Genomic DNA, 12,209 nt, shown 5'->3' on the forward strand with positions numbered 1-12,209 from the left:
GCTGCCCCGGCCTTCTGTCCAAAACACCAGCGGATGTGGCGCACCCAGCGCTCAACGGAGCAGACAGGGCGCCCAGACAGCCAGAACACCAAGCTCAGATGCGTTCACGCTTTAAGGTGGCGGGGGGGGAAAGCAGGGCTGTGGGGCTGGAGTTGTTTTACCCCTCGGAAAAATCCCTTTTCACAAGCCTGGCTTTTGTTGCTTTTAAATGGCTAAAAGCAGAGTGCGAGTCAGCCGCGATTCCTCTCCTCAAACCTCCCCTCTAGTGCTAAACATGAGCCATTACACACCGAAATGGAAACCGAAGAGGAACCGGCAGCTTGGGGCTCTGGCTCACCCCAGGACCCCCCAACTACCCCAAGAGAAGAGTTTGGAGGAGCAGACGGAGCCCCAGCAGCGCGGGCGAGTGCAAACGCGAGGGAAAGGGATCAGCAAACATGGATTTGAAGGGATGAACCCCCCGGTGCTGAGCACAACCCGCTGGGGTCGCACCCGGCCAGGCCACGCGCAGCCAGCTCCCTGCACACGCGTTTCGGCCCCGGCTGCGCAACATCGGCCTCTCCGCCAATAAACCAAAGGTGCTTCAGCCGTCCCGAGGGAACAGCAACACCCCGAGCACCTTGCGACGGAACCAGGCCGGGTTCGGTTCATTTAAAAGTTTATTCCTTTTATCAAATCTCTTTTCAGAGGATTTTTCACTGTACACATATGAATAAATTACTCAACAGTAACTTTATTCTGGTCATTCAAATACTCCAAACGGGCTCTGCAAAGTACTAAAACATCCAGGGGACTAAACTAGAAATCAGATTATTTTAAAATATTCTAAGAAAAGACTTCATTCCTGGGGGTTGGTTTGCTTGTTTTTAACAGGTAACATGGGAGAAAAAACAACCTCTTGGAGTTTTTCTAAATGGAATAACAAAAATGAGCTGGTTTAGCTGCGGTTACAACAAATACAACCCTTAGCAGTGGGAATGTAAGTTCAATAACCAGACCAGCTCTCTGCTCCCTTCGGTGAACAACAAACTGAGTGAGGCCATGGAGATTTGGCTACAGAAATGCGGATCTGGCCAGCAAGGCTGCACATGATTTGCAGTCATTATTGCTTAGACCTTAAATAAAAGAAAGATTTCATGTTTAAAAGTTAAGGCCGGACACTGTCTCCTCTTCCCAGCCAGGAGGGGAAAGTTAACACTTAATTGAAACACCATTGATACAAATGAGCTGGAAAAAAAAAAAAAAAAAAGTAGAGTTGGGAGCTTTCATCTGTGTCTGCTCGGAGGAAATAACGCCGCACCGCGCCGTGCGGGGCTGGAACGCTCGCTTCAACATGTCTGGGTGGCAGCTCGGTACGGGGGGGAAGGAGGAAAGAGGGGAAAAAAGGAAGAAAAACGTACATACACACATGGATCACGTTTATCCCAAAGCCCTCAGCAGCGGCTCGTGCTGGGTGAGAGATCCTCACGGCTTTTTGTGCGTTCCTCGCTCAGGGCGTTTGCGCTTCTCTTGCAAGCTCCGACCTGTAAAGGAGTTTCCCCTCAGCGCGGTTCGAAACACACGGGCTGGCGGAGCTGAGAACAGAAACACTGACTTAGCCACACTTAAAAAAACCCGAAGAGATTCAAGTCATTCGCATGAGAGGAGCGCTGGATTTACTGCAACATGGGCAAGCAGCCATGAGGATGTCTCGAATAAAAGCACAAAAAAAAACCCAAAACAACAAGCAGGCTTGCTCCTGAAACTCCCTGTCTTTTAGAAAGAAAAATTACATTCTCCAGGAGTCTGAGAAAGGAGCAAAGTGGGAATTGGAAGTTTATTGAATCTAAGGGTCCAGTGACGAGGTGGCGTTGAAGGAGGAGTAGCCCCTGCACCTACGGGAGAAAAGCTCCGAGTGCCGTGCAGACGCGTTTCTGCGGCTGCCTCGGGACGGTCACCGGGCGCACAGACAGACTTGGTTTGAACCTTTCACATCATCATTTATAAGAAGTTGTGGGGGGAGGAAGATGATGGGGTCGGTTTGCATTCAACCTCTCTCCTGGCAGGCAGGGAACGGCGCATCCCCCACCCACCGAGCAGCCTCCGATCGACACGGGCACCGCTGAGCTCCAGGAGGGGCCGGACACAGACGGTCACCTGGGCCAACAGCCAAACAAGCGGGACGGAGGCGTTAGAATCCATATTTGGCTTGAGTCTGACGTCGGCTGAGCTTGTTTTCAGACCATGTGTTTTTCAGTTCCAGTTCCCTTTCCTTCGCCTGCAGAAACGGAGAGGATTAACATCAGCGCTGCCGCTCGCTGACTCGGCAGGATCGCGCCCTCCCCTGCCCCGCTGCCGGGGATTACAGAGCGCTCCGGCCTCGTTACAGGAGTTAGCACAATTATCTTGACAGAGGCCTGAATTAATTGGGCCGCGGAGGCGTTTCATTCATGCCGAAACGCAGCTTCGCTGGCGGGATGTTCTCAGCAGCCGCTTTACCGACCGCACGGCAGTGGCATCGAGACGGGAAGCAGAGAATCAGCAACACGGAGCCGGGCACGCGCTGGGAGGGGAAGGGGGAAGCGAAATGCAAAACAAGCGAAAAGTTCAGCGGGGTGAGACGCTCGGGGCCATGACGCCGCTGCTGCGAGGCTGTTTGGGCCGGCGGTGGCCGGGACATCGGTGTCGCGTGGCCGCCTCTGGCTCCCCCCGGTCCCGGCGCTGCCGGGGCAGCTCCGCCTGGAGCACCAAACCACGGAACCTGCCGGTTTCCGCGCTGCGAGGAGCCCACTCACCTGGTGGATCAGGTACGTGATCTGGTGTTTCCTCCTCTGCTGTCCCGTGGGTTGATCACCTTTTCTCTAGAAAGCAGAAACCAGATGAACTGTTTAAGCGCGGAGAAATACTGGCCCAGAGAGCAAAGCCAGCCAAGAGCTGCACAAAGCCATTTCAAGAAGCTTTTGTTTCATATTAAACCGCTGTGGGCAGATTCCGAGAAGCTCTATTGGTCTCTTACGTCTAATTATTTATAAAGGGTCCCTGTCCCCTACCCTGGTGACTGCACAGCGTCTAATACAGCCCCAGCTGTGGCTGAAACGAGAACCGGACAGAAATCTCTTCCAGGCCGCACCTTGCTGAAGGATTTCATGGTCTTCTCCTCCGTTAAGGATTTAGTCAGCCACTGCTGGGCCCCGCTCAGCTGATCGTCACCTTTGATATCCACAAAGTTGATCTCTTCTCTGCCCCGATTCCGCTTGCCTTGCAGGCGCTTGAACTGGAAGAAGAACAGAAACAACCGGAATTACACGGGCACATCACACACCAACGCCAGCCTGAAATCAGTGAAGGTAAACGGGATCTGACCTTTAGCTCCCGACAACGGGACAGGCTACACCAACCACCTTTCCAGTCAGGAATTTAATTTTCTTTAGGACAGTTCTGCTTTGCTACAGATCAGAATATCTTAAACTACTGAGCATGGAAGTTATAATCACATTTTCCTACGCAGAAAACACATCTACTCGCACTTTCAGTCTTGCTCAGAAAACCTGCGGGCTCCTGGGTCTCTTGTTTTAAGCGCTAAGGAAGCACCTGAAGTTTCACTGCCAACACATCCACCTCCTGGAACACAAATCCACCTCCAAAGTGAAGAGGCTCCTGGAAGGGAGCGAGCAGCAGCGGCAGCGCTGCCTGGCTCAGCTAACAAGCCCAGCAGTTTCTAGACTAGATCAACAACAGCAGGCGAGCTTTTTTAAACAGGTTTTTGAGCATTTGAGATAAGCAGGGAGTTCACGGCTGTGTTAAAGGATGTACCGTGAAGGTATCTGAACCTGTGCCTCAGCAAGCAACGTCCTCACTCCACGCACCTCGTCTGCCCTATGAGAATGAGACCAGGCTCGGGGGAAACCACGAACATCAGCTCCATATAAAGCAAATCCCGGCGGAGCAGCAGCCCAGCAGGTCGGCTGGCAGGACACCCCACATGTACCCAACGCAGAGCGACACCCCAGGGAACAACAACCCAGTGCGACTCGGTGTAAAGCACAAGTCCCGCTGGCAGGGCAGGACTGCAGCTGCCAAGTGGGTCCCATCACACAATCCCAGCCTGGTTGGGTTGAAGGAACCTCTGGAGATCCCCCAGCCCAAACCCTGCTAGAGCATGATCACCAGAGCAGATCGCACAGGATCACATTCAGGTGGGTTTTGAGTATCTCCAGAGAAGGAGACTCCACACCCGCTCTGGGCAGCCTGGTCCAGGCTCTGGCACCTCCCAGCAAAGAAGTTTCTCCTCATGTTCAGATGGACCCTCCTGTGTTTCAGTCTGTGCCTGCTGCCCCTCACACTGGTGCTGGGCACCACTGAACAGAGTCTGCTCCATTCTCTGACACCCACCCTGAGGTATTTAAAGGCATTGATAAGATCCCTCCTCAGTCTTAGAATCACAAAACAGTTTGGGTTGAGGGGACTTTCAAAGCTCCCCCAGTGCCCCCCTGCCGTGAGCAGGGACATCTGCACCAGCTCAGGTTGCTCAGAGCCCCGTCCAGCCTGGCCTGGGATGTCTCCAGGGATGGTTCATCCACCACCTCTCTGGGTACCTGGGCCAGGCTCTCACCACCCTCAGGGCCAACAATTTCATTATATCCAGCCTGAATCTCCCTCCTTTAGTGTAAAACCATCACCCCTTGTCCTATCGCAACAGGTCCTGCTCAAAAGTCTGTCCCCATATCCCTATTAAGTCCGGAAAGGCCGCACTAAGGTCTCCCCAGAGCTTCTCTTCTCCAGCTGAACACCCCAACCCTCTCAGCCTGTCCTCCCAGCAGAGCTGGTCCAGCCTCAGGTCATTTCTGTGGCTTCTTCTTCCAGGCTGAACAGACCCAGCTCTCTCAGCCTTTCCTTGTAAGAAAGATGCTCTGTGGTGTTCTAGCAGAGCTTAAATACAAGCTTCATAATGGAAGAGACAGTAAAGTGCCAACCGCTTCGTCGTCTATGAAGGAGGAGTCGGTGCTTGTCTCCTGCGGCGCTGCCTGGGCTGGTTCCACCTCCTGGTAGTACCCACTGCTGTAATAATCCTGCCAACGAAAGGAACACCAGCTGGTCATGAGACAAGATCCATCCTGGAGCAACCGCACACAAGGCCCCGAGACAAAGCCCCGGATCGCAAACGTCACCCTGTGCACTGCTGCGTTTCCACCCAAAGGGATTTGACTCAGCCCCGGGGGAGCACAGGAGGTTACACATGCTCCTCCTCCCAAGGCTGATAGAAGCAGTCCTTCAGCATCGTTAATCACACCTCGTTACTCTGGCACTCCTGAAGAGTCCAGGGCATCTTTTTTCCAAGGTACTCAACAAATACTTTGCTGAATTACTAGAAACAACCTGGCTTCAGACAGCAGCGATTCTGCATCCTGACAACAGCAGGGCAGCTGCACAGGGACGTTTGAAAACGAGCACAGTTATTAAACATTTATCCAGCAAAGAGCATCTCTGGCTCTCGTGCCGGAGGAATCCTGCCGTGCTAAGTGCTCCTCAGCCCAGCCAGGATCCCACAAGCCGTACCCTGCTCCAGTAACTAATTCAGAGCCCGTTTTTCAGAGCTTCACCTCCTCAGTCTGTGAACCCACCTGATAATAAGCACCGGCCTCGTCGTAGGCAGGGAACTGGCCGTACTGGCTGCCGTAATCTTCTCCCGGTTTGGGCAGCCAGCCGTGCTGGGCGCCACTGGAACCGGCGTCCGTCTTGAACTCCAGAGGAGCGTTGGCAGCAGCGTCCTGGAACTGGGGCTCCGGCTCCGTCCCCGGCGGCGGCTCCTCCGCCGCGGCCGTGCCCGGGTACAGGAACGGCTCGGTGGGCGCCAGCCCAGGCTCGCTCCTGTCGGACAGGGAGAAGTAGTTTTCCGGCTCGACGTCTTCGTCGCTGTCGTCCTCCTCCTGCGTGATCTGCTTGGTTACCTGCAGGGCAGCGCTTTTCGCCGCCGCTTTGATGGCCGAGGGAGACGGAGTCGTGGGCACCGCCGGCTTGGACGGGGGTTTGGTTTTGGAGGAGGAGGTTGGGGCCTTGGCGGGCTTGGAGTCGGAGGCATTTTCTCCTGCTTTCCTTGAGAAAGCGTGGGGCAAAAGTAACCGATTGGTCTCTTTCACCGACAAGTTTTTGGGTTGAGGAAGCAAAGCCGACAAGCCAGTGCCCTCGCCGCATCCCTGGAGAGGTTCACGTAGGGCAAACGGTTCAAGAAATAAGAGAAATGAGTGAGGCTATCTAGATTTCCTGACTCCCTGCCAATTATCTCCTCCAATTCTAGCAACATTAATGGGTTTCCCATTGCTCGGCACAACCGTTTGCGACTCCGAACGCACTGCAGGGCTTTCTCGCCCAAAAGGCCAGTGGGACTTTTAAGGGAAATGTGGTACTTGCAAATGTCGCCAGCTTCCCAAATTAAGGCATTTTTTTTCTGAAATTTAAATTTAGGAAATTTCCCAAAAAAAGGGACATGATGCTCCACGGGATTTCAGGAATTTGATACACTAAAAGCCATGCGCTAATCAGAGCAGCCGATCTACACCAGTGGAAGCCCAAGATCTGTCAAGTCAAATCGTTCTTTCCTGTGTAACTTGTTTAATTGAATATCCGAAATATTTACCTGAAAAGTATTTTTCTTCTTTACTGGTTCTTCTTCCTCTGAATCTGACTGAGAAAGAAAAACAGAGCTTAGCACAATTAGAGCTACTAAAATTAAAAAAAAAAAAAAACAACACAATATCCAATTTATTAATTTTCAGTTTGAAGCAGCTACAGAATCACAGTAACATGGATCTTGATTTAAAATCTGCCAAGAGCCGAGCTAAACAGTGACAGTGGGATGCGGTTGAGCTCTTTTTTCGGTCTTGCTGATGCATCTACACCAGGGGAAAAGGAGATAAAAGCTGCTCTGGTTACTGCCAGAGAGATAAATAAACCGTCTGCAGGAAAAGCAGGAGCACAGGACTCGCTGTATTTAGAGAGCGCTGGGTCTGCCGCGCTCCGGCAGGGGCAGGAAAAGCAGCTGCGTTTTGCTGTAAAACCTGAAGCTTTGCAAACAAGGCAGCGCTGCCTCTTAAAAATCTCATAAAATAATCATGGACGTGAGCTCATCTATGGAACAAAAAAAAAAAAAAGGATTTGCTAACCCAAAATTCCAGATTTTCAAGGCGGTATTTAGTACTGCTCTAGAGCTTCTGTCAATTTGGCTCCTGACAGAAATCAGCATTTAGAGAGGCCATAGCTCCGACTTATTTTTTTTAAATCCCGAGAAAACGAACTCAAGTCGAGGCACAGAACACGAGCCGCACGGCATCGGGTCAGCACGTCCTTTCGAAGTACCGGACACCAACATTCCGTCACTGGAGGGGAAGCGCAAAACCGCGGGTGTAAAAATTCACTGCAGGGATGAGCAGGGAAGCGCTCACAGTAACTCTGGAGCTGCTAAATATCCATTTAAAACTTGAGTAGAAAGTCTGGTCGTCTCTGGCACCATAAAAGGCCCTGAACATCTTTACGGGTTTAGAGCTTTGCAGAGCACTTTAAAGAGATTACAGGAAACAACGGTTTCTGCCAGTTTACTGTCTAAATTATAAAACAGGACAAAGACAAAGGCCATGCATAAATAAAGGCAAGTCCAGAGCTGCCAAAAAACCCGGGTGTTACATTTCGGAGAAAGGAGATAACGTCCAGGAGCGTCTCCAGAGGGACAAACCAAAGGGACGGGAGGTGTTTTAGGGAGAAAGAGGGAAGGAGCGAGGACATCGGGCACAGGCCAAGGCACTTCCAGGAGTCCCCAGCCGCTCGGACCCGCTGGTTTTCAGGTACTTTTCTCCCATCAGCGTTCGTTCCTTCACTTGACACTAACGACCTGTAATATTTGTATTAAAAGCCAGCACGCTGGTACATGGGGCAGGGGGAGAAAGGAAACAAATCCCCTTTTATTTGAGCTTATTTCAGTAACTGCACAACCAGCAAGGAAGAGAAGAGCCCAAACACCTGCATCATCACAAAGCGCTTGTTCCAAAGCGCTGCGAGAAGGTGAGTGAGCAAAAAGCGGGTCCCCTGTCCCCAACACAGCTCTTCCAGCACTACGAGACTTTGTTCCAGCTCCCCCAGGCCCAAGGTGTTGGTAGATCGCTATTAATCGATGCTGTTTATCAAGCCGTCCTCTCAAAGCTCTTCCTTGAGCCGTTCGTCCCCATGGAAATGACCTGAAGCTTCGCGGTTCAGCCAGAGGCTGCACCAGGGCCAGACGCGACTGTCACCTCCACACGGGGACAGTCCCGAGGGGGAGACGGAAGCTGAACAACAGGGAGACCCAGAGAAAATAAAAGGGGGGCAGCCGGGACCTGCCTTTCCCTGCGCACGCCAAGGGATTCAGTGCTCAGGAGCCCCCTCGGGCTCTTAAAACACAACAAACCACAAGCTAAGAGGGAAATTATTTCCTAAAGGTCTGGAAGACGCCTGAAGCCTTTAGATAAATAAGTAATAAATTGACAGGAAAACTTATCGACTGCACGGCAAACAAAAGAAGAGACTAAAGAGAAAAGCAGATTTATTTGGGAGATCCCTGCACCAGGCCATGCAGCTCCACATCATCAACTCGTTAACTTCCGTGATAAATAAGGGCGCAGATAATCTGGGTTTTGCTGTATTACGATTATAAATAAGGTTTCTATATCAGTTTAATTCTGCAAAGCGCTTTAGGATTAGGGCTGGCAGCCAGCACAAACCTCCCCATAGATATTGATGCCACAACAACAGCAACAGGCAGCGCTTTGGTACCTCGCTGTGTTCTGATAGGAGAGGGCGAGGAAAGAGACGCTGTGGTTTATGGGCAAACAAACCGGGGGGGATTGCGCTGGGGAAAGGATTCCACGCACAAATGTGCTCCTTCCCGGGGGCGAGCGGGACCCCCCAGCACAGCCGGTTTGTTTCATACTCACATCTCCCGTGTGCAGCTCGGGCGCCGTGATCCGCACCGGCTCCGTCCTCTTCTTTGGCTTGGGGAGGCTCAAATCCCCCGCAGCCCCGGGCAGAGCAGCAGAGGCCGAAGCAGGAGGAGAGAGGCTGCGGGCAGAGGCGGCGGGGGCCGCGTTCTTCGGGGGCGGCAGGAGGAGCCCCCCCGGCCGGGGCTGCTCCCCGCTGGCGGCCGGGGCCGGGCTGAAGCCCCTCACGGCGGGCGGGGGGCCCATCAGGAAAGGAGGGGGCGGCAGGAGGGGGAAGCCGCTGCCCGGTGGCTGGTGAGGCGGGGGCAGCGGCGGCACCGCGGGGGCTTTGGGGGGAGGCAGATCAGCGAAGAGCCCCCGGGCCGGGGGCTGCTGGGCTGCGGGGGGAGAAGAGGAGGAGGATTCCTCCTCCTCGCCTGCGGCCTCCTCCGCATCGCTCTCCTCCTCGCTGCTGGCATAGGCCACCAGGGACATGGCCCTCCGAGGAGGGCAGCCCTCCGCGGGCAGGAGCCGCTACGCGAGGCCGAGGATCCGCCCTCCCGGCTAGGCCGCACCGCTGCCGCGCCTTCAGCGCCCGTAGCGGGGAGGAAGGGGAGGGTGGGGGCGAGGCTAAGCCGCCATGGCGGCCCCACCCCGTGCAGCGGCGGGGCCGCGGGCTCCGAGGGGCGGCACGACAGCCCCAGCACCCGGCTCCGCGCCCGGCGCGCCGCGATCCCAGATAATGGCTGCCGCCTGCGCGCCCCCCCCCCCCGCCCCAGCCCTCGCGTCTCGGCGCTGCCGGACTACAACTCCCGGCGTGCCCCGCGCGCCGCCACCGCGCGTCTCCCAGCGCTCGCCGCCGCGCGGCACCACGGGAAATGTAGTCTGCGCGCCCCCCCCCCCCGCCGGACCACCGCTCCCGGCGTGCCCCGCGAGGGGACAGGAGCTGGCATGGCGGAAAGGCCCCGGGGTCCGCGGCAGCCGGGGGGGTGGCTGGAGGGCAAGGCCGTGCCAGGCCCAGTCAAACCCAGCCCAGGCCTAGTCAGGCCCGGCCAGGCCCTGACGTGCAGTGCGGCCTGGCCCGGCTGGAGGCCGCAATAGGTCTGGGCCGCCCCAGAAGCCTCCGAGGCGGCGCGGGGTCGGGCTGAGCCGCGGGCCGGGGAAGCGCTGCCGGAGCGCGGCCGGCTCAGTGTTCCGGGCGGGGAGGCCGGAGGGGCCCGCCCGAGCCCCGCTCTGCGGGGGCAGAACCCCCGGGCCTCGGTGCGGCCAACCCGGGCCGCCCGCCCGCACTACAGCTCCCGGCGCTCCCCGCGCCCTCCCGGCCGCCAAGGCCCGTTCAGTCGCTCGCCGAGCCGGGACTACAGGTCCCGGCGTGCCCGGGAGCCGGCGGGTCCTCCGGCCGCGGTGTCACCGCAGGGCCCCGCGCTGCCGCCGCGGTCCCGCCTGCGCGGCCCGGGCCCGGTGCGCAGGGAACAAGCGCCTCGCCGAGAGAATAGGCTGTGATAAATAAACTTCCTCGACACAGACAGAGTCTATGCTCAAGAGAAGTTTATTGTAGTAGAGATAAGCAAAGCAGCGCTGGGTGCGTGGGGAATCTGCGTTCCACCTACACGCACACCTGACAAAGTTTTTAGTGGTCATTATAGACCCCCCCTTTGTTATTACAATTCTCTATTTTTGGGAATTATCCCACCTACTAATACATATTCATACTAATAGATACGTGTGCTCTGTCGTGGTGTCAGGGTCTTCTCTCCCCATCTGAAGGCTCTCGTCTTCCTCAGTTTGTCCTTTATCTGAACTTGGGGGTCCTTGTAGAAAAAAAATCACTGTCCTTCTGGCTTTGGCCCACGTTTCTATTATCTCCCTCATTTGGGCATCTTCTTGTCCTTCAGTCCACGATTTATTTGTTCCTGTGTTTCGCTACAGCCGGTTTCCTCAAAATAGACTCAGAACATCCTTATCAATAGCATGAGCCACCTGCCATCTCATTTAACTAGCAACAGGAATCACTAGGTCGCTCTAACGTTTACTACATAGGCCAATACAACAGGCCCGGGCTCGGTGCGCAGGAAACAAGCGCCTCGCCAAGAGAATAGGCCCAGGCAGGGTCTCTCAGCAAAGCAGATTTTATTAACGGAACAGGGCAAAAAGCCCCCGCTTTTATCCCCCCAAATCGCGGCCGCAGTTTCGCTCCCCTGTTCCCCAGGGGTCGGTGCTGCAGGGTTTACAAACCACCCGACCCTGCCTCAGTTTACCCGCCTCACCCGTCTAATTCTAACAACCCCTTCACCTTAAAATACAGGTTCCTGGCTTTTTGGTTCCTTCCCCCTACCTTAACTTTTTAAATAACCGGTTTCATTCCAGGATTAGATCGAAGAGACTTCATTTTACATTAAGGGTTCACGGTGATGTCTCTCAGTCCTTCCCCCACCGGCGTCGGGTGCCGGATCCGTTGTAAAAACAACATTCCTGCGCCAGCGGCTCCTCGCAGGCGGGAGGTTTCTCTAGCGGGTGCGGATGGGGGGTCTCTCCCGGCGCATCCAGGGCTCCCTCACGCTGGTTTATTCCTTCGGCGCTTGGCTGAGCCGAGGTCGGGCTCCAGCGACCTCCTTCTGGTTCGTTCTGGCCTCAACGAGAACAGAGCCGGGCTCTGAATTTGGGTCCTTCACGCGAAGCTGAAGGAAGTCATTTGCCCAACTGCCGCCAAGTAGCAGAAGTAATTAAAGCAAAACCGCGATAAATGAGAAGCGTGGCCTGCGGTGCCCTTGGACATCACTGTTCCAAATGGTGTGACACCCGCCCGGCGTGCCCCGTCCCACCCCTCCCGCCCTGTTCTCCAGCGCTGATTAATATAAAAAATACTGTATTAAAAATAGGCATTGAGGCCTCTGGGAGCGAGTGGGATGTCTAGTGCGCTTTTCAGCTGCTGTGACACTTCCAGGTACATTTTTTTCCCCGTCACTCTTTACACAGCTGAGGCCTGGAAGAGCAAAGCCGAGCGATACCGACCCAAGGACACCGAGGAGGATCCTCCCGCGGCCGCGGGGCCGGTTGGGCTCGCGCAAGGTCCAGCTTTTCTTTGTGTCCCTTCCCCTGGGACACTGTCTGCGCTGGGGTAGGGGCTCGTAGTCGTGTCCCTCAGTGCGTGTGTGCGGTGATTTATAGGGGGAACCCCTGGTCAGGAGCCCCAAATTGCGTGACAGAGGTTTCAGCCCCTTCCTCTGCCCGCCCGCTCCCCACATCTCACGGAAAACAAACCCAAGAACAGCCACGCTATGACAGAAA

The 12,209-nt window shown here is 55.2% G+C and overlaps 1 protein-coding gene across 3 annotated transcripts; it reads right to left on the reverse strand.

Annotated features, from left to right (window-relative positions):
- Positions 1 to 641: 641 nt before the first annotated feature.
- Positions 642 to 9,682, reverse strand: PRCC (proline rich mitotic checkpoint control factor). Of its 3 annotated transcripts, none has more exons than XM_065653576.1 (8): positions 8,940 to 9,682; positions 6,614 to 6,661; positions 5,601 to 6,173; positions 4,953 to 5,048; positions 3,110 to 3,253; positions 2,775 to 2,840; positions 2,137 to 2,257; positions 642 to 1,523 (listed from the first exon to the last, which is right to left on the reverse strand). In XM_065653576.1, the coding sequence occupies exons 1-7, from the start codon at positions 9,414 to 9,416 to the stop codon at positions 2,171 to 2,173; spliced, it is 1,491 nt and encodes a 496-aa protein (XP_065509648.1). In that variant the 5' UTR covers positions 9,417 to 9,682; the 3' UTR covers positions 642 to 1,523; positions 2,137 to 2,170. The 3 variants fall into 3 exon arrangements, with proteins under 3 accessions (XP_065509648.1, XP_065509647.1, XP_065509646.1); XM_065653575.1 differs by having other exon boundaries at positions 642 to 1,574; XM_065653574.1 differs by having other exon boundaries at positions 642 to 2,257.
- Between the last annotated feature and the right edge of the window lie 2,527 nt (positions 9,683 to 12,209).

Source organism: Caloenas nicobarica, chromosome 31 (assembly GCF_036013445.1).
Source record: "Caloenas nicobarica isolate bCalNic1 chromosome 31, bCalNic1.hap1, whole genome shotgun sequence".
Taxonomy (NCBI): Eukaryota; Metazoa; Chordata; class Aves; order Columbiformes; family Columbidae; genus Caloenas; species Caloenas nicobarica.

Excerpts from the sequence above, each read along its gene's own strand:
- PRCC (XM_065653576.1), bottom strand. The coding sequence starts at position 9,416 with ATGTCCCTGGTGGCCTATGCCAGCAGCGAGGAGGAGAGCGATGCGGAG. Across the intron at positions 6,662-8,939 it reads CCGAGCTGCACACGGGAGAT|TCAGATTCAGAGGAAGAAGA; the intron begins GTGAGTATGAAA and ends TTTCTTTCTCAG. Across the intron at positions 2,841-3,109 it reads CCATGAAATCCTTCAGCAAG|AGAAAAGGTGATCAACCCAC; the intron begins GTGCGGCCTGGA and ends TCTGCTTTCTAG.